Source organism: Monodon monoceros, unplaced genomic scaffold (assembly GCF_005190385.1).
Source record: "Monodon monoceros isolate NGI ecotype Baffin Bay Population unplaced genomic scaffold, NGI_Narwhal_1 Super_Scaffold_11, whole genome shotgun sequence".
NCBI classification, from domain to species: Eukaryota; Metazoa; Chordata; class Mammalia; order Artiodactyla; family Monodontidae; genus Monodon; species Monodon monoceros.
Window position 1 is genome coordinate 49,720,835 of NW_021703767.1, and position 27,488 is coordinate 49,748,322.

The 27,488-nt window shown below is 35.7% G+C and overlaps 1 protein-coding gene across 1 annotated transcript in view; it reads left to right on the forward strand.

The window, feature by feature from the left end:
• The first annotated feature begins 17,661 nt into the window (after positions 1 to 17,661).
• The window catches only part of ZPLD1 (zona pellucida like domain containing 1), a 39,078-nt gene continuing 29,251 nt past the window's right edge, over positions 17,662 to 27,488 (forward strand). The window contains exon 1 of the mRNA XM_029215534.1: positions 17,662 to 17,797. Within this exon, the coding sequence (XP_029071367.1) occupies positions 17,662 to 17,797 (136 nt within the window). The remainder of the gene's footprint in view (positions 17,798 to 27,488) is intronic.

The window sequence follows — 27,488 nt, forward strand, 5'->3', positions numbered from 1 at the left end:
GCTTCTGATTCAATATCTTTCACTTTATTTGTCAGAACTATATCAAAGCAACAAAAACTTAGCCTTAACTCATTTTCTGTAGTTTTATAAGTGTGTTATGTTGCTGATTGGCTGACTCTTGTGGACAGAAGCTGCCATGTTGTAGATTCAGGTAGCATTGTCCTTCCTTGGAGGTTCTATTTTCAGACTCTTGTTGTGTAGCCATGGTGAAGAAAAAAAAAATCTGCTTACCAATGAAAAAAAGACAACTATAAATGGAATCTCAGCTGTAGCAAAACCTTATTCTTCTGTCTCAGTGGTTCTCAACCCCGGATACTTACTCATTAGAATCGCTGGAGGGAGAGATTTGTGTTTCTGTATTTCTTGAAACTCCTCACATTAACTCAGACAACTCTGCCATGGATACAAAATATTAACCCCACATTTTTTTATTTGGCTTTGAAATGACTTCTTTTTTAGATTTTTTTCAATTTAAACACACCTTCATATTTCCATTAAAAGTTAAAATGATCTTTTAATTTTTTTTAGCATACACCTACTTTCAAAGAGTAGCTTTCTGATAGTGTAACAGAGCAAGAAGGAAGTAGTCTATGATTTCTTATATAAAATCCACAGACTGTATGAATCTCACTCATGTAGCAGAGAGATAACTAGAGATTTGAACATGAAGTTTTGAACAGTGATATTTATATTGATACTTTTAAATGGTCTTATTTTGTGCTGCTCATCTCTATGATCAGTTGGTTCACGTGGCTAGAGTGTGGTGCAATGAAGCAGGTCTAGGAGTTTGATCTTCCTATGGCCCACTCCCTGTTCTTTAGCCATAGATTATATTATTATTATCCTTTTGCTTGCTTCTTTTGTGGGGCCAGTCAAAACTTGTTTGTGGGTAGGGACATTTAGCCCATATGTACCATGTTTCTACCTTATTCTAAACTGGTGGGTTTCAAACTTTTGACTATAACTCACAGTCAGATATTTTACATTGCGATCTAGTAGACACACATCCATCCATACATGTATAGCACATAAATATTTTACAAAAATAATCTATTCCATTACATCCTGTACTATCCCATACTATTCTATTTCATGAGAAATGTTATTCTTGACCCACTAAACTGATATACTAGCACAATAGTTATTTAAAAAGGTTTTTCTAATCTAAACCCATGATTTTCAGCACAGCCTGTGGGTTATAGCATCCTCCTAAGGGGGTCAGTAAAACCCTCAAGGGGTGTGCAGATAGCTTGAAAACAAAACTGTTCTTTGTTCCATTGCTTTGATTTGTGTTTAGTGAAGACAGTTAATTTGTATAGATTTTCAAATATTGCATGTAGGAGAAAATGAGATTATTTAACTTTTTGAAAGATCTAATCCCTACTTTTCTTCAAATACCATTTATATTTTATCTTTTTCATGGAGTCATCCGATGAATGGACCAAACTAAACACCCATTGAAATTCGCTTAGCAGTTAAGTATGTATTGCTGGGTGACACCTTTTGTGTAATTCTTTGGGTCAGAGACATTTATGTTATGATGAGCTCTGGTTTTCATACTGTTCTTGATAGACTATTTACCAAAGTAGTCTGAAGAGGTGGGATCTCCGTGACTCTGAGGATTTATGTTTAAATTTGCCAAAGTTTCTGCTGTACTAGTTATAATGAAACACTGTCTGCAGTCTCATCCACAATAATACATTCTTTTGCTCACCTCCTTCCTTCTGCTCACCTCCTTCCCCTCATTTACTTCTGTCTGAGATCCACTGTAAGGGCAGTTTACCTTGCCTACTGTGGCCCACAGCCATCTAGAGCTTGCCTGATGGTTCAGATCCCAGAGACCATTTTGGTTTATGAGAGAGAGCTGAAAAGTTGTGTTTAAAATTATGTCTTATATTCCTAACCCTGGATATAACCAGGACTATAACTTTGTTAGAATTATGTTCATCTCATCTAAAACACAAAAGCTCATAAGCTATCTTCTTAAGAAGTGATAACTCTCCTCCCCTTCATAACTCTCATTCTCCAATATCTTGACCTCATTGACTTCCATCCTATAAATGTTAGGCTGATTTCTGCCTCTTTCCCCTAACTCTACTAGATAAAGGATGAAACGTGCTTTTTTCAAAGTTTCTGTAACCCAGTTTTAGTTAGTCACTTAGATCATGTAGGTCCTTATTTTACAGATAACCAGAAAATCAAAGAGAAGCAAAATGAGTTACTCAAGTTATCACAGAATAAGTTACCACTAGGTCCCCTGATTTTGAGTTTTTATTATGATAAATTACAAATATACAAGATGTTGAAATAATAGCATAATCTTTAATATTTTTTCTATATTTCCTACACACACACACAAACTTTTTTTTCAATGAGTTATTTTTAAAACAGAAATACTGCTGCTCCTTGAAAGTCAGGATTAATGCTTAATTCTGTCCTCTTAACTACTGATTTTCAGAGTAAGGATTTGAAATAATGATCACTTCTAGTGATCTATGAATAACCTTTTAAATTCATAAAATAGAAACAATTAATGTGGTGCTTATTGAAATGTTTAAATAGAAGGATTTAAATTTTAGGTTCTCCCCAACTACAACATCAATTCTTGAGTAATGCTTTTGTGTGTGTATCTCATTTCATTATGTCCCGAAGTGTTGTGCTTTGTGGACACAATTTTGTTGTTAGCAAATAGCTGAGCTAGAGATATTAGAAATTATTACTTCGGAAGCTTCTTTTAGTTACCTCCTTTTATATTATCTATTACAAGCATGCACTACCTAGGAAAAACATTTAACCACTTGGTATCAATTCCCACATCTAAAAAACAAAGGCAGCTCTCTGTTCACTTCAATGTATTCCTCAGAGTGTTGTCGTGAAGGTTAATATTACATCCCCCCAAATAGTTCAACATGACAAAAAAAATTATGAACAATAATGAGAACAGGTTTGAAAATGTATTTCAGGCAGAACAAAGTGCTGTTATAAATTACCAGCAGCCTATTTTATTTTGTGATTATTGCTTCCTAAAGGCTTTTGAGACCTTTGAGAAACAAACAAATATAGATGCAAGGAGAAATAAATAAAAATATAAAACCAATAACAACTTATTTATATTTTTTCATGTAATTTTAATTTTACCATTTTTGTCTGTGGAAGGACAGAGCTGCTCTAAAAGTGAAAGGGCTATTGCCATTTTTTTTTTTAACACTATTGAGATTAGGCTGTGAGACCTCTTACAGGTTTTATTTCTTATAAAAATGACAAGAGATAGATATGAGGGTGTTCTAGATGCAACATTTGCCACCTAATTGATTGTCATAGACAGAGTTAAAGAAGCAGTAGAAGATCTCTAAATCTTCCTGATATAGTAAAACCTAAATTCTGATAAGGGAAGTGATTTTAGAAAGAAGTCTCTGGGGAATTTATCACTATATTCTGTTACAGTTGTTAAAACATCATGCATTCACTGGCTCTTTATATCTGGAAGTCATCTCAGTCATTTCTAGCCAAACATTTCATTTCACACATGAGGTAACTGAGGGTAAGGCACATTATGTGACTTCCCCAAGACCATAGACAATTAGTGACGAAATGGGAACCAGAGCCCAAGCCTGTGATTATATTTATTCAAAGGTATGTTAGTGTGTGTTGCATAAATGTCACATTATATGAATTAATGGGCAACATGAAAACAAAAATATCTCAGTAAGCCTCTAGAAGGAAGTTGTTGGGAGGCCCAGCCTGTAATTTATGATGATACAACAATGTTTTTTCCTAAGAAATCTCTCATTATCCCAAGGTCATAAACATATTCTCCATAAATTAACCTCTAGAAGTTTTAATGTTGATAATGTAATTATGAAGCTGAAGTGTTTGCCTTTTGATTAAAAACTTTTGGAGGGCAGAAACACATATTCAGAAATGCATATTCTGTGCATTCAGTGAAGTTACATCAAACTGGCATTTATCATCAACAAATTCAACTATGTAATCTTGGACAAAAAAGAGAAACACAATTAATTTAAATAGCATGTTCAGTCTTCCTGTTATTCCAGTCAATGAATTTATTTATGACTTTATGTAAGCGTGAGATAGACAACATCAAACTGATATCCTACAGTTGATCTTAGTTCCCCTGTAACTCTGAGTGTAAGCATCTCAAAGTGTGGTATATGATTTTAGCATTTAAAGGTGTGATTCTATCTCAGCTTTTATTATGGCTTCTGAAGCAAAATAACCATTTACTCTGTGTTTAGTGAGAGGTTTTCCTGATGTTCTGTTTTGAGTAATTGAAAAATATCTTCTGAATTTTTTAAGGATCAACATTAAATTAAAACTATAAATGACCAAACCTAACTATTTTTGAAGGTTTTAAGCTCAAATTCTGACTATTTATCTGTAAGTCTAAGCAGACTATGATAGTCATTTTTAACAGGTTTTTGAGAAATATTTGATTTTATCTGCAAGTAGTTAATTGACGTACAGAATAGGAAATTGAATATAATAAATTTTTATAAAAGGCAATTTAGTATGTTTGAAGGAGTTTAATTATCTGCTATAATAATCCATCTATAAATTATTTAACTAGCCCTTAAAAATAGATTTTAAAATTTGTTCAATCTTACATTTTCTTAACTATCTCAATAATATATATAATCATGTCAATTTTACCTTAAAAGTCTAAATTGTTTACTCAGTTACACATCTCAAATCAAAATAAAAGGACAAAACTGTTAGTTAAGTAGGTCCAATTCTCTAACACATTTGAATTACTAAGAATACCAACATGCATAGATTCTGTAACATGAAAAATGACTCTCTAGTTTTTGATTATCTTTAACACTTCTATGCCTACATAATCCTGGGGTTAATAGTTGCTGATAGATGGAAAGCACTTATCTTCTAAGCTAACTGCAATTGCTTATTAGCCAGAGGTTTTGACTGGGACAATGGGTAGATTCTTATTAGTAATCATCATGCAACATAACTTTATTTACAGCCTATACAAGGACTTCATAAATTAGAGAAGAATTGTTATAGCCCACATGACTTTTCCAGACCATATAATCCACATTTCTAATGTTCTTTAGATTCATGTTACATGTTAACTCAGTTTTTCTCTCTGTAATCGCAGTCATGCAGCTCTTAATATTTGATTAAATTTTGTATTTATGGACTCAAGATATTTGAATGAATTTCATCTAGCTTTAAATATTTCTGATTTTGACAGAATCTTGCATTTTCCCACATTCTTTTGGTCTGGTGGGACCATAGAATTCTTACCAACGTAAAGTGCTCAAATTTTCTGTATTACAAGAGACTAAAGGACTATCACACCTTAAATGCAAAGAATAAACCTTTGCATTTATTTGTATTAACTTCTTGGTCTCTTTTTTTGGATCCCAGATTAAGGAAAAAAAACAGGTATAAAATATATTTTTGGTGAATTGGGGAAAATTGAATATTGAATTGATATTGGATGCTATTATGAGTTAATTGTAATTTTCTTAAGTTTGGTAATGGTATTGTGGTTATGTAGAGATGATCCATTTTTTCTTATGAGATGTGTGCTGAAATATTAAGGGCCAAAATGTCTGAAACTTAATACCAAATGATTCAACAATCACCATCACCACAACAACAGATAGATGGATGGATGGAGAAAGAAAGTAAAACAAAACTATGAGAAAATAATATCTACATGGACCCTTCACATCTCAAGACTGTGTTCGAGTCCATGGTGGCCTCAGCATCTGAGAATGTAACCTTGATAATATAGATCTCATCTCCAAAGATACTAATCTATTCAATTGTGAGAAGAAAACCTGGCTGTGAACAGCTCATGGATAATGTATATCTCTGTACAAGGTTTTGTATTTAAAATTAGTTTGCCTCTTGGATACATTCAAATGAAGATTTGTTCTTTCTCTTTAAATGAACTCAAATTATGCAAGAGACTGATTTTTGTCCATGGCAGGGAACACTTAATCCTGCCATTTCAAGATAACTCTGGTTTAAAATTTAGTTGCTTTGGTGTTAACTATTCAGTCATAGTCAATATTCTCTTCATCCCCCTTCTCCTAACTCCTCATGTTTCATGTATGGAAAGGGATGGTAGGGAGATAGTATAGTGCAGGTTTAAGGGCACAGATTCTGTAGCCAGATAACCTGGGTTCAGGTGCCGTCTCTACCATCTCCTAGGTGAGTGGCCTAAAGTAAGCTATCTAACTATGCTGTGCTTCAATTTCTTCACCTGTAAAATGGGGACAATTATAATACTTATAAGTTTGCAGTGAGAATTTAAAGGTAATATTGGTAAATAATGTTTAATAACTATTAAATAATGGTTATCAATAGTAATTATATAAACAAATAAATGATAAAAATTGATAAAGAATCTGATGAACAAATTCTTGCCTAGGTGGCTCCTTAGAGTTATGGGAGAAGCTACAGAGTGAAAAATCAGCAGGTGTAGGATCCAGTATTACTAACTACTCATAGGATTTTAGGCAATCTAAGATCTCTTTGGGTTTTAGTAAATGCAGATGTTGGAGAAATGATCTCTAAGGAATTTTCCAGTTCTAATGCTTTATGACGTTACGGGAGAGATGTAAGTTCTAAATAAATGGATACATATCAAAGTCCTTTGAATAGTATAAAATATTTGATAAATGAATGTTACAAAAATCATCCCATGAAGTACACTCACAATATGCTTTCAGGAACAGGATCCTGGGAGGAGAATGACCAGAAGCATTGCTGCTTGCTGGCATCATTTACCCTTTGGCCTCTGGCATTCAACCTGCTAGCCATGCACATTGATTATTTTACCCATTTCTGCCTTCCACACATGGGGGATTAATCTCAATGCTAAGACCTCATGTGGCCGTAGAGGTCTATCTCCATATAGATAGAAGAGGAGCTTTTTGACAAATTACCTGCAGCCATGGAGATTGTAGAGCCATGGTCAGATTGATTTGCTTTTCCAAGACAAATTTGGAAATCCAAATATTATGTTACAGGCACTGTGTCTCCTGTGCCACAGTACACCTCACCTCTTTCCTTGCTATCTGTCTCTGTCTTGCCGGTTATTTCCATCATAATGGAGCAAGGCTAACAATGTGGGCATGGTACCAGCTCCTATTGTCGTCTGATGCTCCAATGGGCTTTGGATATATGCGCATGTTGAGAGAACATTTAAATAATGTTTGTGTGCTGCACAGTCATAGAAACAACATTTCCACACCAGCTCCTTTGATCTCCTAAAAACCAGCTATCATAATACAAGCAGATGTTTGAATGGGTAGAAATAAATCCAGGTGGCTCCAGCCTACCCCATGGGGCCTCATACGACTCCATTGGCTCATTCAGGTTTGCCATTCTCCTAATCTTAGTGGGCACAGTTATCACATTTCAAGTAGGCCTGAGTTCCAGCCACAAAATTAATACAAACAAACAAAAAAATCCTTTCTACTAGAAAGGTAAGGGGTCAGTGTTAGAGTTGGGGAAAAAAAAAAGCAAGGAGAATCAGTTTCTTCAACTGAAAAAATCAAGAAGAGCAGTCTATGTCATGGATTATTAGCAGCTCTGGAGCAAAAGATGTGCTTGACTTTAGTTTAAACCTGGTGCCAGTGTCAAAATATAGATGGCAGCAAATTGTAAATACTTAGCAGGTTACCAAATCTGTTTGAAGCAACTTGGAAGTGGAAATAATTCAGGAGGGAGCCAGAATCAGAAAAATCTCCACAAAGGAGCCATATTCCTGGAGAAAAAGAGCATTTGAGCAGAGAAGACTGCATATGAGAAAAAGAAAACAAACAAAAGCATGACATGTTCTGGAAGTTGTGATAAGAGCATATGCTAGACCACATATTGTGTGAGGTGGGGGTGGATAAGGAAGAGGTAAAGTAAACTAATAGGGAATATTTGGAGTCAGATTGAGGAATTGATGAGGAGCTTAAATAAAGATTCCAGTAAAGTTGCAAATAACAGGAGTGAAGCCTTTGGTATCTATGTGAGGGGTAGGAACAGTAGAATTGCAAATAACTATTAAAACTCTAGTTGGAGTTACTGAGTGAAACATAGGACTAAAAATACAGGAGAAAAATGTGATTGGGTGAAAAGTTAAGGTTTGTGTGTACTGTATCAGATACACACATAGGACTTCTATATGGAATACTTAGGCTGGAAATACAGGTCTGGATGTGAGGAGAGAGAGAAGAGCTGAAAATCTGATGACAAGAGAAGTACAGGGACTGGAACTTTAAATTTGTATGAAGTTGGGAAGTTTCAAGGATAGAAAGATGAAGAACGTGATCAGTGTGGTAGGAAATGAGCAATCATAAATGAAGGAGATTGGGTTGTTTGTTTTTTTTGATATTGAGCCGCATGAGCTGCCTGTATATTTTGGAGATTAATCCTTTGTCAGTTGCTTCATTTACAAATATTTTCTCCCATTCTGAGGGTTGTCTTTTCGTCTTCAATACAAAAATGGGCAGAAAACCTAAATAGACATTTCTCCAAAGAAGATATACAGATTGCCAACAAACACATGAAAGGATGCTCAACATCACTAATCATTAGAGAAATGCAAATCAAAACTACAATGAGGTATCACCTCACACCAGTCAGAATGGCCATCATCAAAAAATCTACAAACAATAAATGCTGGAGAGGGTATGGAGAAAAGGGTACCCTCTTGCACTGTTGGTGGGAATGTAAATTGATACAGCCACTATGGAGAACAGTAGGGAGGTTCCTTAAAAAACTAAAAATTGAACTACCATACGACCCAGCAATCCCACTACTGGGCATATACCGTGAGAAAACCATAATTCAAAAAGAGTCATGTACCACAATGTTCATTGCAGCTCTATTTACAGTAGCCAGGACATGGAAGCAACCTAAGTGTCCATCGACAGATGAATGGATAAAGAAGATGTGGCACATATATACAATTGAATATTACTCAGCCATAAAAAGAAACGAAATTGAGTTATTTGTAGTGAGGTGGATGGACCTAGAGTCTGTCATACAGAGTGAAGTAAGTCAGAAAGAGAAAAATAAATACCGTATGCTAACACATACATATGGAATCTAAAAAAAAAAAAAATGTTTCTGAAGAACCTAGGGTCAGGACAGGAATAAAGACACAGACATAGAGAATGGACTTGAGGACATGGGGAGGGGGAAGGGTAAGCTGGGACGAAGTGAGAGAGTGGCATGGACTTATATACACTACCTATATGCCTATAGGCCACATGGGTGAATCAGTCTATTAAGATGTTGGAGTAACTAAAGAAAAAAAAAAAGGAAAAATTATGTAAATAAAATAAAAAGTAGTAATTATTCTATACATTAGCTACTTAAAAAAATACTTATTGCCCTGGCATTGATGAGGGTATTTTGTCCATTTGTCATCATGTGGTCCTAATTGGCCTTAGTAGGGAATTATCATCTGTTTGGTCTAGGTAGCATCACTGCCCTTGCTGTGTCCACCATGGCTGTCATATCTCACACCTTCTCTGTGGACTTTAGTACCAACTCTAGGCTTCCAAACTCTTCAGTCTTCCAACTCTGGCTCTTAAAGTCCAGATGTTTGAGAACCAAAATCTTCTTGGTCTCTAGTAGTCAAAAACCATGGATCTTTATGCAATTTTCTCTACTTTGAGTTAAAATAAGGCTGTTTGGAAGTCAGAATTAGGCAATTTTCTTTTAATATAGGTTCTATTTTCATCTTCCTAAAAGGATCAAGAGCTGTGGGACAACAGAAGTGATCAGGAGGAAACTCATTCAAAATATTGTTATATTACTCAGGAATCCCACATAGAGATGGGCAATTTAGGGAATTTCCAGGGTAATTTTGACTATATGAGCTAGCTATAGATCCTAACTGCTCAATAGAATGCTATCCCTCTGAATGTGTTAGAAACATCCTCCTGTCAATACGTATTATAGTTTCCTGAGGCACTCTTTATTTTCTTTCATAGCACTTACCAAATATATATTTAAGTATATTTTAATGTATGCCATTATTAATGACTTTTCCTCTCTCTGGTTTTTAAACTCCATAAGGGTAAGGACCATGCTTGTTTTGCTCATCACTGGATTGATTCCGAGTGCCCTGAGTCTAATACTTAGAAATTGCTCATAAAAATTTGTGGAATGAATAAATAAATGAATGGATTAACCAAGGAATATCAAATAGTGGAGTACTAATAGAAAGGGGCTCTTGTGTTCTTAGGTAAGAGTTGACCAAAGTATGAAGTTATCTTTATTGTTATTGGTACCCATGCAAAAACCTTTGATTTTTTTGGAGGTGGGTTGATATCCAGCCAGAATATATCAGCATGGTGTCTCTTTTGATTGGCTGATTCCTGTGCTATGCCAGCTCATATGTATTTTGTACGTCATCTCTATTGAGAAATATTTTCATTCTGAAATGATCACACTAAGAGTCAATTGTTTAATTAATTAGAGGGAAATGGGCATTTAAGATAAATAAATTATCACTTTATTATTAATTTGTTATCACTGTACTTCATGAAAGGATGAAGGAAGTCAATATACTAACATATCTTCAAAGATACTTCAGAAGAATAAAATGTACACGTATCTTGAAAATGAATGTGGTAAATTATTAAAAAAAGCTTTTAGAGTGACTTAGTTCAATCTGTCAGTACCCCAAAAACTAAGGTGCTAGAATAACTGTTCTAAACTAAACACTGTAGATCATTTAAATGCTATAGATTACTTGAGAAAACCCTCAACAGAAAGACAGGTGAGAAATGTGGGGAAAGGGAAATAAATGAGCACTCACTTTGTGTCAGAGAAAATTGGAGTAGGTTTTAATCTTAGAAACAACCTTTAGCATTCATATTTCCTCATAGTATACATCAATATCTTTAGAGTCATAAAATTTCTGAATGTTTTCTTGATGACTAAACCTGTTTCCTTCTCTGTTTGAGGCATTATTCTGAAAGTACACGGTGTGTTTTATTCTTTGTTTAGCAAGACAAGGACATTCTATGTTAAAGAATGTGTATGTACATAGTAATGGATATTTCTGATGAAAGTTTTATATTTTCATTTTAATATGTATTTGCCTCTAATGTCCCAGTGCAAACACAGAAGTAAAGAACATAGAGCTTCAGTGTAGACACCCGATCAAAAAACAGATTTCTTCATTAAATAGTCATTGTCTCCAGCATGGTAAAACTGGTCATTTTGGAGGGTGAGCTAATACGTCCTTTTTCTAGAGGCAAGACCATGTAACACCGTGAGACTTGACTGAGCAAGACAGCTGCCTACCTGTACGACTTCAGTGCCTTTTTGCCCCAGATCTTACCTGGGTCCTATTGGTTCCTTTGAAGGCTGAAGTAGGGCTTTATTCTTTCAACTTAAATTTTGATCACTATTAAAATACGTACATTTCTTCTCCTCCCCTTCCCTGGGAACTCTTCAAACTATTTGCAGTCATTTAAAGCTTAATGAACTGTTTCTGAACTCTTCTGAGAAGCAGGCTTGGGTGGGTCATACAGAAGCACCAGGAAAGAGGTTAAGCCCCCTGTAGGGGATAGCAAGTCTGTGCAGAGTAGCAGGTCGGTAAATGCACAGGAGGGCTGAGAATGAGAGGATTAGGGTGATCACTGATGCCAAAGAGCCCATTCCATATTTTTGCGAATCTGTATGATTAAACAATTTGCTTTAGTTTACTAAAAAAAATGCATGTCTTATATACAATTAAATATTTGAAGAAATGATTTTTGGTTTGAATTTTCTATTTTTCTTCCCAACTAGAAGAGTATCATACACAGTAGCCCATATGAAGGTAATAAAATTAAAGAAATATGAAATTTTGATGAATTGTTTCTACAAAAGTTATTTCTCGAAAGTAGGTAAAAGCACTTTTGAACAGATTCACTTTTTCTCATGTCACAGGGGTGCTGTTTAATAAATTACTTTTCTTGGGTACTAAGAGCCAACTTTATTCATCTGAAAAGGTTAATGCGTCTGTTCAAAGTGTCCAAGTTATTCCCAGGGAATAATTTATGCACTGAAAATCTGTTTTATTTGGGAAATGCCTAAAGAGAAAAAAAAAAAAGTGCAGTACAAATTAAACACAGGTAGATGTGGTAGTTCATAAATGAAGTTGTTTTTTTTCCCCCGAGCTTTATTTATATGGACTGATTTATATCCCTGACCATTTAAAATTTCAAAACTCCCTCTCCTCCGCCCCAGAATTTCCTATCATTCCTTTTACTTTTTCTCCATAGCACTAATTGTAAATATACTCTGTATTCCACTTATAGATTTCATTTTCTTCTGACTTCCTTCACTAGAATGTAAGTTCTATGCAAATAATTCTTTCTGATTGCATTACCTCAGCTCCCCTGGACACTACCAGGCACGTGTAAGCATTCAATAATATTTGATAAATGAATGTAGGAATAAATCAATATTGATTAAATTTACCAAGTAATCGTCAAATTTCCATTTGAGGTACTGTTGTAAGGGTCATTTTCTGGAAGGCAATGCCATATAATAGTTGAGGGTGGTTTCTGGAGTCATTGTGCGTTGAATCTTTTTTTTAAATTTTTATTGGAGTATAGTTGCTTTACAATGTTGTGTTAGTTTCTGCTGTACCGCAAAGTGAATCAGCTATACGTATACTTATATCCCCTCTTTTTTTGGATTTCCTTCCCATTTAGGTCACCACAGAGCATTGAGTAGAGTTCCCTGTGCTATACAGTAGGTTCTCATTAGTTATTTATTTTATACATAGTATTGTATATATGTCAATTCCAATCTCCCAGTTCACCCGCCTTTCCCCCCTTGGTGTCCATACACTTGTTCTCTATGGCTGTGTCTCTACTTCTGCTTTGCAAATAGGTTCATCTGTAGCATTTTTCTAGATTCCACATATATGTATTAATATACAATATTTGTTTTTCTCTTTCTGACTTACCTCATGCTATATGACAGTCTCTAGGTCCATCCATGTCTCTGCAAATGGCACAATTTTTTTCCTTCTTATGGCTGAGTAATATTCCATTGTATATATGTACCACATCTTCTTTATCCATTCCTCTGTTGATGGACATTTAGGTGGCTTCCATGACCTGGCTATTGTACATGGTGCTGCAATGAACACTGGGGTGCATGTATCTCTTTGAATTATGGTTTTCTCTGGGTATATGCCCAGGAGTGGGATTTCTGGATCATATGGTATATACATTGAATCTTGATTCTCATACTGGTCATCTGTTTAACCTTGGGCAAATTCCCTAACATTTCTGTGCCTCAGTTTTTTCATCTCAGAATAAGGAGAATAATTTACCTGTATCATGGTTAGAAAATATACTTAGAAAATATTGTTAGAAAAGTGCTTAAAAAAACATTCTGGTGCATAATCAGCCCTTAACAGTCACTGGCAGTATCATTAAATCAATTTGTGAAAATAATAATATTTTTATGCACTCTGAATAAGTGAAATAAAGTTATGACAAGTATGTAGATATTAAAAATATTTTGCCTCAATCATCCGAAGCACTTAGCTCAAAGCATATTTTAAGAATTCATTATTAATATAATTTACTTTCTGAAAATTAACAAGACATTAATTTGATTTATTTGACAAACTCCAATTAAGTCGAACAGAGTATTACAATAATTCCAAAGATCAAGCTTAGTTTTGAATTCTTCTCTGTCATTTACTAGGTCTGTGACCCTGGGCAAGTCAATTAAAAACCTTGACTTCAGTTTCCACATTAGTAACATGGGTGAAAATTAAACCTATGTTAGTAGTTGAATATTAAACATAGCACAGAATCTGGCACTTAACAGATCTTAATAAAAGGAGGGTCAAAAAAAGATTATTAAATGTATAAAATCTAGAGAACAGTGTGACAGAACTATCTCAATTTATATAAAACTGAGTGAGAATTAAAAGTGAAATTATGTTTTTCTGACTCCAAGTTCAATCTTAAGCAAATAAATTAGAAATTCATATTTTAGAAGAAGTTATTTTAAAATGGGAACTTAATATGAGAAATATTGACATTTGATAGTAAGTCACTCAGCATATGACTTCCTTTGTATCGCTCAGTATAAAACACAGAGCCTCAATACCAGTTTAAGAGATGCAAGTGTCTCTTTAAAATCAACACTTCTGAATTCCTTAAAATTCAATGTTATACATACAATCCTCTCCCTCCCCTATCACAATCAATTTAAATTTATGGAGGTACTGAGTTAAGAAAGATGTACAAAAACCTTGTGATACATGTCTTCAAGGTCATTGTTATCTAAGAATGTGTTACTAATGTTTTGTAATATTGACCATGTCAGACAGTCTTGTACAACACTGTTAAGCACCAAAGTAGGGTCATTGGATGCTGCACTTAGTGATGGTGGAGAAGATGGGAAATGCTTCTGCTCAGGTTCTCTAATCAGAGTTTGCTGGAGCCACAATGGGACAGCAAGCATTTCAGGTCATCCCAGGGTAAACCACAGACACTGGGTTCTACCTTGTGACATGAAGCTCAACTAAGTTTTTTAAGCCGGATAGAGACTGGAGTACACATGTCTAGAATTGCACATGCCCAGGAGCTGGGGAGTCTGAGCAAACAAGACATTATGCTTCAATGAGTGTAAAGAATCTCAACACAGTCTCCAAACCCCAAGCACTCCCATTTCAGAAAAAAATTCTAGAAACTGTGGCAAGTAACATCTCCAAGCTTGCTACTACTGTGAGTTGATAGTCAAGTTTTCTATGTACAGAGCAAATGATGGAGATAGGATTGAGGATGGGGAGTGTACAAGAAAATAGTTCATTGACTCCCAAAGTCTTGAAAATGCCATGAGCACTGCCAATGTTATAGGGATCAGAATGTGGATACTGCCTATACAAAAGTTGTGGTGTCCTTCAAAATTCCCCTGCTTAATGTACCATAATATTAAAACACAGACCAACACAAATAACATCATAAATATAATAATGTGATGCAACTAATCAGGGCTGTTACTAGCCCATGGGACACCTTTGTATTGTGCAGTCTAGCTCCAGAGCATGTGGCTTAGTCAAAGGAGCACAGACCCTGTCACCATCCCTCTCCACGGGATTGAGAGTGCCTTATGTGCAGACTGTGCTATGTTCTTTACGTGTTTGTAGTTTATAAAGTCTTATGATCATCATCTTGGTTTTCAAATGCTAAATCTAGAGAATGCCTGAGGGGGAATTTGAATCTGTATCTGCTGATATCAAAATCAATGGATTTTTTGTTAAAGCAAGCTGCCTTCTACCTCTACCTTCTTCTTGTCAAAAAAATATTTATTAAGAGTTTTAATCTCCATGACAGAGCTCTAAGTCTTATTCAAAGTGTAGAGATATGTCTTTTGGACAACCTCAGATCTGATCTAATGTTGTAAAGCAAAGACTTTACTACTGCTATTAGTTGTCCATTTCAAGTAGCACGTGTTTCTTAACCATTTTTGCTAAACATAGATGTGTCCAGTTTAGTCTGTAGTAATAATTCTCACTGTTTCCACAATCAGGACCTCCTCTCCCTTTTTAAAAAATAATTTTCTTCCTCATAATGCCCATATTATTGAATACATCTATTAAACAAATTGCATTCACTATGTAAGAATTTGTTTATTTTTATATGAAAAGATCTAATAAAGGGTACACGATTTTAAAAGCTAAAGAAAACAACTGATGATAAATGGCAACCAAAATAACATGAAATTTATTTACTAACAAATGATATTTAGGTAGCTTGTGCAGCAAGCTCTTATCAGAAAGTTCTGGAGTTGAATTCTAATCCTACTTGTTTTCCATGTCACTTTAGCATCCTGAGACTTATTTTTCCTTTTCTGTACATGGAGTGGTGATTCCAGTATCATCCAGTGTTTATAAGGATTTGAATGAGAGACTATAGGTAAATGATCTGGCAACACACTGCCTTCTTTGTGTACAGCATCCACTCAATAAGCATTATTTTTCTCCTGTGAGACAATATAAAAGCTAGAAAGCCTTTTTGAATAATAAAAATAACTCACTCTTGAAAATTCCTGACTCTGAATCCGTTGTCTCTCTAGATTGAGAGACAACAGTGTGAGTCTAGAGTCTCCAGTGCCTTCTAGGAGTTAATGGGACCCATCATGAGAAGGAAGCGGTGGGGCATTGCATTGCTGTGTGTGTGATGGGATGTACCATTCAGACACAAGCTGCTGTCTTTCCTAAAAGTCTTCCAAAGACTCCAAAAGAGCAAGGCTGTCTTCGTCTATTTGGAGTGTCCTGAGGAGCTAGACATTGAAGTCATAGGCATGGCCAAGAGACCCCAGGGTCTGGGTCAGCCATTTGTGTGAGTCTTCTGTTTCTGGAGTGTCCTAGCGGATCAGAACTAACCAGACATGGCTGTTCTTCCTAAAGTGACTAGGTTTGTGCCTCAGTGGTATGTTATAGTGCGTAAGGAAGGAAGCTTCTGTTTAATTAATAGTTTTTGTGTCTATTTTGGGGAGTAAACTCATGCTTTCCTTTCCCACATCCTCACCAAAGTGACTTTGTTCACCATAAACATGTTCTACTAAAATCACGATTCAAAAGCAAGATGTATTTCCTTCCTTTTGCTAAAGACTTGATTGATCATCTAAGGGAAGATCTTTAAGGACAGCTAAAACATCATTTTTTTTCCCCCAAGCCCAAAGCTTTAAGAATGCAATAAATTATTTGAATAAGCCATTTGCAGTTTTATTTTCTTTTTGTTTTTTATACATAGACCAAAACCACCAACCCAAAAGATTTTTTTCCAGTGCATAAACTATGCTCTGAGAATAAGTTGGGCACTTCTGGAAGATATTTTAACTTTATCAGGACAATAAAAGGCCATAAAGGAAAAAAAAATTAAATACCAGACTGACTGGAGTTTAAGTATTAAAGTCAATTTATATTTATTTGTTCAACACACATTGACAATTTCCATTACACTCTCCTAAGAATTCAAGGTTTTCATACTTCTGTATCAATTATCAACCACCAATGAGCAGCCATTGGAGAAACCAGGATGTCATTCTACACGTAGTATTTTTCTGTTCTCCCTTTTGCTTTATTCCTGTGTTTCCTAGGAAAATGATATACAAACCATTGATTTTGAGAAGTAGTAGTATCCTGGAATTCCTTTGTTGAGAGGAAATTTTTCTTGATATTATTTGGTCATTGAGAGAATTGAGAATTCTCTGAAAATCAACTCTTGAGTGTTAAATCCCTCTGACTATGGATATTGGTACTTTAAAGGGTAGCATTGCCTCCAAATCAGTCAGTCTGCCTAGCTATGCTGTTCTAATCTGCTAAATACTTGGTTTGAGTTCTTCCTATTTATAATAAAAATCTTTCTTTTGCAAATGTTATGATTCATATCTTAGTTCTTCTACTACAAAAGCCTAGCTTTGTCATGCTTGCAAACTGGAGTCAAAGAATAAAAATAATTTTGAAATATTGTAGCCAAAATCTCTGCCTCATTGTTGATAATTATTTCTGATAATCCTTAGGTCTTTAATGAGCTTTGCCTGCATGGATGTAGACAGCCTGCCTATCCAACAGTGAGTTGAGATCAGCCTCAGTCTTCCCAGCAAGTGAGAGTGAAGGCTGGTGATGTCCACATGAAAAGTAACTCTTTTCTAGGTTTTGCAATGGAACGGATATGGTTGCTCTTGCTTCTAACAATTAGAGTGCTTCCAGGGTCTGCTCAGTTCAATGGCTACAATTGTGACACCAACCTCCACAGTAGATTTCCTGGTAAGTCTGAACCCAATCTTTTCTCTAATTGTATCTGGAAAGAGCGATTATGTTTGAATAGTAAATCATTTAAATACATATGGAAAATGAGGGGGATATCTGTCTATATTAAGTGGATGTTAACGAATGGCAAATGACAAAAGACATTTTTCTGAAGTTGTAACTTATAACCACATTAACATACAAAGTGTTCATTGTAGTTTATATTATTATAATAACTGCTCACAGATGTGAAAAATATTGGCTAATGGTTGATAAAATTAGGAGAGGCTAATGTCATTCAAAATTTGTCTAATTGAGGGATGTTTTTCTCATAAATTAATTCAGACTTTAAAAATTGCCCTTATAGGCTGATAAATTTATTTAGGAAGAATACTCAGAAAATGACTGTGAAATATCATGCAATACTCAAAAAAAATACTATTTCAATGAAATGTTGGTCACCACCAAAGTACGCACGCCAGCTTCAGAATGCATTTCATAGCAACCCATCAATATTATGACAGACATGAGATTTTGACCATATTGATGGACGTGTCCCACAGGTTCCTAAAATCTGCACTTTTTAGAGGTAATTTAAGGTTTCACTTAAGTAGTCATCTTTTTATATCAGCTAAAGTTATAGAACCACAGTTCAATAGTTACAAAATAAGAACTAGATGATCTGAAACTACTTTTCTACTTATGTATTGCAAACTGAAATACCTTCTGCAATGTTTTACATGCAGAGTAACAACACACCTGCATAGAGCAATCAGTAGGTAGTTAGGTAGTTGATGTGAAGTTTCTAATTTATTTGAGGAGAGGTAACCTGGCTTGCTCCAGAATAAAGACAAGAGTATGTAGGAATGGCTTCATGAGCCCAGACCTAGTATGAAAGTACTTGACAGGTTTAGTAAAATAAGGAGGTCAGGATGGGGAATGTCCAAAGACAAGTTTACAAAGATAAGTTAAGGCAGGGTTCTTAATGATTTTGAATACCACAAATGATAGGATTTTTTTTTTTTTACTATGGAAAATTGCAAACATATGCAAAAGTAGAGATTAGTAAAAAAGCACTCATAGCAATCATACAGCTTCATCAGTTGTCAACATTTATAAATTTTGGTTATCTCTCCTTCTTACTACCTCCATCTCTGAAATATTTAAAAATAAATTCATTATTCATGTTTCATTATATACATAAGTGAAAAGAACTTAAAAAAGTCATTATGCTTGTATATCTAATAAACTTAACAATAATTACTCAATATCATCTTATACTCAGCCAATTTGCCTCTAAATCCACATGGTGCATTTGTTGACGTGTTTCTTAAGTCTGTCTTAATTTATAGAAGTCCCTTGCTTTTCTAAAATGCCATTTATCTCTTTAAATAATTTGGTGATTTGTTTCTTAGAATTCCAACACTCTGGATCTGGTTGACTGTAACTCTTATGTGTCATTTAACATGCTTCTCTTTTCCTGTATAACCTGTCAACTAATGAGAGCTAGAGGTTTGAATAAATTCAGGTTCAGTTGTTTTGGCAAGGATACTTTTTGTATTATTTGTGTAATAAAAGTGTTTTGTCTTCATTTTGTAAGCAATGAAGAGCCATTGCATCTTTTTAAACATACCTTTTTAAGGATTTGATGTGGTCACATTTTGTTTCAGAAAGCAGACGGTGGGGAAAGTATGAAGGACAGAATCAAGTTAGAAGAGACTAGAGGCAGAGAGAAATGTCACAAAGGCAGTGACAATGGAAGCAGTAGAAGGAGACAGTTATTAAGAGATGCAGTATTTTGTGGTGGACTCCCCAGAACTTGAGAACTGATTTGACTTGGGAAGTGAGAGAAAGAGAAGGCTAGAGGCTGTTTTGAACTTAGATAACTGGATGTTGATACTGTTAACTGACGCCAAAAGTATAGGGCATTTGCATGTTTTAGAAAGGAAGTTTGGGGTCGAAAATAATGACTTTGAAGTGCTCTTAGAGAGTAGAGTGGCAGCCTCTACTCAGAAGTAGGAAATATGGACCTGGGTCCGAGGAGAGAGGTTGAAACCAAAAATAGCTGTGTGAGAGTTGAATCCCTGTGCAGTGAGTGAGCAATGAATGAGGGGTAGGAAAAGGAAAGTTGTGGAAATAGACTACTATTTAAATAACCCTGGTGGTGAAAAAAAGGGAGGAGTAAACTGAGCCAGCAGTTTAAATGAGAACGGAGATTTTTGGATTAGAGGACTAGAGACACCTGAGTCTACATGAGCAAAGGGAAAGTATTCAGAGACTAGGAATACTAACAAAGAAATAATTGATGTAATGAGGAAAGAAAATATGGAAGCGATCAAAGGTACAGGTGGAGGAGTTAACCTTGGAAAAGCGGCAGCTGTTTGTTTGATTTAGGAGAGAAGAGAAATAGAAGACAGAGGCAGAGAGATGCTAATTATGTTCATCTTCTTGGTTGAAGTGGAAGGCAGAGGCCCTCAGAGAGTGAGGGGCCAGAGGCCTGGCTGGGGCCTGGGAAGGGTAGTCAAGTCTTACACTGTTATGGATAAAAGAGAAGGCCAGAATGTAAGAAGATTGCTCGGCAGAGAGGAACTAGCTGATGATGTAGTATACCTGTAAAGGTAAATAAAACCTGTAAATAAGCCAAGGAGTGACTAGGACAGCAAAAGGAAGTATTTTTCATATGGTAAAATTTTAAAATTATGTTAAAACTTCCATTTACAATGGTGCCCACTGACCATCAGCGTCAAAATCACCTGAGATAGTTGTTCAGTGTGGACTTCACTGCTTTCCCCCAGATATGTAGTGTCAGAATCTCTGAATATGGTGCTGGGAATTTGTATTTTAAATCCTGAAGATGAGTCTCATATGCATTATGATTGAGAACAGCTGACGGTATTCTATTACTTTCTTGAATCCATTATTCCAGTTAAAAGCACAGTCACGTTTGGGGAAATATAACTAAAAACAAAATCTTCTCCCAACCCAAAAACTCTTTCCACAAAGATAGTAGAAATGAGAACACATTTATCATTGAATAAGCATTAAACCAGAATGTGATGCTCAACACAGGCAATTCATTAAAAGTTTGCAAAGACAGAAAGGAATCTTACTCTTTTACATAGTCAAGCAGAGGCAACCCATTGCATACATGTTTTCAAAATAAATAATAATTAGTTCTCAAGTAAGAGGACTTGACAGCACCATTTGTCATGTATAGTTCATCCTGAATTTATCTGGTAATTGAGGTGACCATCTGTGTTAGTATAGTAGCTTTCTCCAGAGGGAAGATAAAATTCTCATATCTTTATGAAAGGTGGTACTTTTGTGATTTGGAGCAAGGCTCCCACGGAAGTGAGGATCCCACCCTCCCCAGACTGTGAGATAAGGATACTATTTTCCTTGATGCTTACATTTCTAAGAGATGGTTCCCAAGTCCTTGAGAAAGACGTCCCTGCATCATAAAGCTGACAAAAGTCCTATCTAATTTTCAAAAGGATTTATATACATTTCAAGGAGAAGAGAAAGTACTTACAAGTTTTCTGATATAAATGGTCTCTTCCTTTATTTTCAACAGGGAGAATTAAACCTCTTATTTTTAATTTGTATTTGTCCTTACGCATGTTAGCACTTTTAGTACTTTTGGGCTTAGACAACAAATATCCAAACTTTCCAAATTTATACACACACACACACACATTGTTGCAATTTAAAATTTATATTAAAAAAACCTAAAATTCAGATAAATCAAAAGTTCCATGAGAGGCTTTAAGTTTATATGGGTAGTCTTTTCAAGTAAGCCCATTTTTGCAGGTTGTGTGCAAAAGACCAGAGTGAGCAAATAAAGCCTGAAGGTTAATTGCTCACTCCCCTCTTGACCTGTGGCTTCTCTTCCACATCAGGATCACCCTTGATGTCATTAGGAGCTCCATAAGCTGCTCAGATACTAAGCAATGGGCTAGAATGAGAATGAGTCTGGCAAAGGAGAGGAGCTATCTAAATGCAAAGTAATGTTAATAATGATGAGAGTAATCATCTCACCCTACCTGACCTTTGCTGTTTCATGACATTAGAACTATTTTCTTTAATTTCCATGCCATTTGTCCTTAAGCCAAGGGAACCACCATGGCCTAATTCATTTTAAATTTAAAGGGATACCATTTAATTTTAAAGGTAGTTAACTCTTGCCTATCTAAGCTAGTAGCAGGGAATAGACTCATGCCCAACTGACATTATAATTATGTTCTTCCAAGAATAAAATGCAATCCATAGTTGACTTTTAGAGTACCAAAGAATTATTTGGTCAAAGTGAAACATGCAGATAAATGCATTTGGCCTCTGCAACTAATGGATACCTTCTGGAACCAGCCCCTCTTTTGGAAGACGGTATATGTAAGGGTCAGCCTAAACTTTCAAGCCTCTAAAGAAGTCTTTAATGATAAAGGCACAATCAAGGAGAGATTAGGTTAATGACACCAGAAACTTTGTGGCCTGACATTGTTTTATAGTGAACTAACCAGTCATGGGAAACTAAACGTAAGTCAATATTTTATAACTTGTCATTTTGTATTCTATTTGAAATAGTGCTAAGAAGGAATAAATTCCATGTATAGAATGCTAGGCATATTATGTAATTCTCTCTTTTATTTCTTACAATAAACCTACAAAACTTTTTAATTTTTACTTTATGATATGGAGATTGAGGATTAGAATTTTTCTAATACTGCAAAGCTAGCAATTGTCAGGGATATAACACTAGAGCTCTTTCCATCAAACCATGATGCCTTAAAGTGAATCTTGAATACTAAGTTTAAAAAATGATTTATACCAAAAACCAAATAATCCAATTACAAATGGGCAAACAAATGAATAGACATTTTTCCAAAGAAGACATACAGATGGACAGTAGGCACATGAAAAGGTGCTCACTAATCCTCAAGGAAATACAAATTAAAACCACAATGAGATATCACCTTACACCTGTCAGAATAGCTATCATCAAAAAGACAACAGATAAATGCTGGTGAGAATGTGGGAAAAGGGAACCCTTGTGCACTGCTGGTAGAAATGTAAATTGGTGCAGCAATTATGGAAAACAGTTTAAAGATTTCTCAAAAAATAAAAATGAACTACCGTATGATCCAGCAATTCCATTTCTTGGTATATATCTAAAGGAAACAAAATCATTATGTCAAAGAGACATCTGTACCCTATGTTCACTGCAGCATTATTTACAGTAGCTGAGACATGGAAACAACCAAAGTGTTTATCAACAGATGAATGGATAAAGTTGTGAGATACACACACACACACACACACACACAATGGAATACTATTCAACTATTAAAAAGAAGGAAATCCTGCCATTTGTGACAACGTGGATGGACTGCAAATGTTATTATGCTAAGTGAAATGTCATACAGAGAAAGACAAATACTATACGATCTCATTTATATGTGGAATCTAAAAAACAAAAGCAAAACTCAGAAAATGAGAAGAGATTTGTGCTTACCAGATGCAGGGGTGGGGGCATGGGAGAATGGATCAAAGTGGTCAAAAGGTACAAACTTCACACTATAAGATAAATAAATACTGGGGATGTAATGTACAACATGATGATTATAGTTAACACTGATGTATGCTATATTTAAAATATATTAAAAGTTGCTAAGAGAGTAAATCCTCAAAGTTCTCATGACAAGGAAAAAAACATTTTTTTCCTTTTTTTTGTATCTATATGAATGATGGATATTAATTAAACTTATTTGGTAATCATTTCACAATAAGTGTAAGTCAAGTCATTATGCTGTCACCTTAAACTTATATAATGCCGTATGTCAATTGTATCTCAATAAAACTAAAATTTTAAAATTATGTGTAAATGGAGAATCACAATGGAAACTGCTACATTAAAGAATTTGAAAAATCATATGGTAGGAAAATTTGTTTAGCTTTTTCAGGACCAGCTTGACTAAGGAAATTTTTTCTCTGATAATATTTATTAATATTTCAATGAGTACCAGTTTTCCCCAGGAAATAAAATAGAGAATCACCTATTTCAGTGATACACTTCATGGGCAGGTCAAGTAAAATGAGCTGCCTGATTTTGTGTTAGGCTTTGCTTAACCATTGCACTGTTCTGTGCCCAAAGACAAAGTAAGAGTGGATTATGGAATAATTATCCCAGGGAATACGTTCTGTCTCTCTGTGTAGGTAGGAAAGGCCAATTCTGCTGCCTTCATACATAGTAGTAGTGTTTTGGTCTCCAAGCTGTGAAGAGGACACCTGCTTTCGCTTTGCAGCTGTGACTGCAATTACTACACCAGATGAGGCAGAAGAACTGATCGAGACAGCGATTGCAGATCACATCCTGATTAACCTTCAGTGATAAAGTGCAGTGGAGAGAAGAGGAATTAGCAAGTTCAGTGACTGAACAATTCAGAGTTCTGAATTGTTCTTCTTTATTTTAATAACAAAGTTCTTTATTGCATGGATTTTTCATTTCCTCTACTTGTATAAGTAAAACCTATATGCTTTTTTCTGCTTGAAAAAGATGACCAAACTCTTCTAGTTCTAGCAAGTGTGAATAGAAGCCTGCAAAGTTTATCGAGGACTGCGTATGCATTTCTTTCAGCCCTGCAGACAACAGCTTGCATTTGCTAATGAGAAACAGAAGGGGAAAACTGAGGTGGTGAGGAACCTGTTCAATACAGAGGGGAAACCTGAATTCCTAATCCACTTTAAATTCTCCATCAGCTGCTGGTATTTTGGGTAGATGAACTACCAATACCCCTTTTAAACTTCTTGCTCAATATTGTATAAAAACTTGAGGAGAATTAACTTTAAAAATTGTGTTAAAACAACAAATATAACATCTGTTTTCTAAGCAATTTTAAGTTTATGTAGTGCCAAATATTGCTACTCTCATTTTATAGAGATAGAAGTAAAAATGATATATAAATTACTTTTATAATCTGCTAAGATTATATAGTCTTGGAATATCTCTTGGAGTCCAGGAAATAAATTAGAGTTGACCTTCCATATCCATGGGTTCCACATCTGTGGATTCAACCAACCTCAATGAAAATATTCAGAAAAAAAATTCCAGAAAGTTCCAAAAAGCACAACTTGAATTTCCTGCATGCCAGCAAACATTTATATAGCATTTACATTGTATTTACAGCTATTTACATAACATTTACATCATATTAGGTATTATAAGTAATCTAAAGATGATTTAAAATATATAGGAAGATGTGCATAGGTTATATGCAAATACTGCATATGCCATTTTATGTAAGGGATTTCAGCATCCATTGATTTCTTTTAAATTTTGGTATCCAAGGGTGGTCCTGGAATCAATCCCCCATGGATACTGAGGAATGAGTGCCCTTTATTTCCAGGTGAGATTTCTGTGGTACTACAAAGCAGCGCAGTCTTCAGCATACAGAAAAGACTCCTCCTATTATACTGAATAGGTGTTGGTTCATACAATCAGTTTTAAACCAATGCTACCTTTAAGTGTGTATAAACCAGCCCATGGATCCAGGTGCAATCATATTCATGGGAATACCTGCATCTGAACTGCACAGAGCCGTCAGTTGCTCACAATAGACTCACGCAGCCTCACACGTCTCTTTCAGTTGTTTCGAGGAGTGCCCAGGGTCTAGTTGCCATTTGAGGTAACTGTCCTGCTCCTCTGGTTATTAAACTGCTATGGTTTGTAGCATGGGGTAGAGGTGGGGAAGGAGAAGACTGACCCTCTTCCCAATTTTATTTCACACATTGCCACCTGAGCACTAAAGTAGACTCATTTGGGTTCAGTCTCACAAAGCCTTTCACAACCCTCTTTCATTGTAATTCAAACCAGTTAGTTCCTCAAAAAGGAAGGGACTCAGTCACACACCCATGCCCTTTACAATTTGTTTCTCTCTCTTTCCTGTCCCTTTTTCATCCAAAACTCTCCCTGTTGTAAGCCTATAAATCATACAGTTTGCTGGGAGTGCTTAATCCCACCTGATAGAACCCACCTAAGGATTACTTCCTGCCCAATCAAAATGTATAGTTATGACTAAGTAACTCAGTTGGTTAAGAGACTTGCGTAGGGGAGGAAAGATAATTTTCCCTCTACCCTTCTAGGTTCTTAGCTGAAGCCCCCTATAACAAAAGACAGATTAATAGAAAAAAACAAATAGAAGTTTAATAACATGTAAACCTCCTATATTCATGGAGGGATTACTCCATGAATATAGGATTACTCCTATATTTTCTGTACCAGGAAAATGGAGTAACTCCCTGAAATGGCCCAAGCCACTACCTTAAATACCATCTCAAGCTAAAGACAAAAGAGATGGTGGTGGTGGGGAAGCCAGTTATGGGAGGTCATCAGGTAAATCACAGTAAACAGGAGTATGGTTGTTAATGCAGATTTAGGTCTGTAGCCTCCTTTGTAAGAGTTTCTGGAGGTTTAGTTCCCCTCTTCCTTCCTGGTACAGAGAAGGAGATGCACTTACAAATGGAGATTTCCCTTATAAATGTAAATGTCTCTTTCAGAAGAGTAACTTCCATTTGGTTTCAGGGATTCTCCTATGTCTGCCATTTCTTTTTTCTTTTTTTAAAAAAAATATTTATTTATTTATTTTGTTGCACTGGGTCTTAGTTGTGGCACAAGGGCTGCTTAATTGTGACATGCAAACTCTTAGTTGCAGAATGCATGTGGGATCTATTTCCCTGACTACGGATTGAACCTGGGCCCCCTGCATTGGGAGTGCAGAGTCTTAACCTCTGCGCCACTAGGGAACTCCTTGCTGTTTCTTAAAAATAATCAATTTAAGGTAATCCTTATGCCAAAGAGGCATATTTTGGGGTGGCATATTCTGCTCCCCTTCACTTGCAACATTGGCATCACCTGGGAGCTTGTGAGAAATGTAAAGATCAGGCCCCATCCCAGATCTACTGAATCAGAATCTGCATTTTAATAAGATTCTGTATAATGCATATTCATAAGAAGTGCTGATTGGAGCGTGGTACTCATGATGTCTTGCCAGCTTTATGTTGTTACATACCAGAGTGTTTATGCCAACCCCAACTGGCTGTCACGCACTTGCTTGCTATTAATGACAGTAGGGATTAGCAAATCCCTTGCTGTTAAGGGGAAATGATTTTAAAAATTTATTATTAATAATAAAGCAAGATAATTAATTGCCAGACTAATGCACTTAAAAAAGCTAAATACCTAAACAAATAGCAAAAATCTATTAATTTCATATTATTTAGTGTGTTGAATTAGAAAATATCTGACATAGAGAATTTTGATGTTCCTGTAAAAGTCTGAAAACAGGAATCATCTCAGGCAGTTGGCAGAGTACAGATAGGAAATATGAGTTCTGGATGAACAGTCAAGATGAACCTATATCATTGAGCACATATTTTCTTTGTGAATCTTGAAAGTTGATATTAAAAAGTTAGGGGCTTCCTAACTTTTTAGGAAGTGGTTGGCGTGGTGGTTGGGAGTCCCCCTGCCGATGCAGGGACGCGGGTTCGTGCCCCGGTCCGGGAGGGTCCCACATGCCCGCGGAGCGGCTGGGCCCGTGAGCCGTGGCCGCTGGGCCTGTGCGTCCGAAGCCTGTGCTCCGCAATGGGAGAGGCCACGGCAGTGAGAGGCCCGCGTACCGGAAAAAAAAAAAAAAAAAAGTTAGAAATCATCCATGCT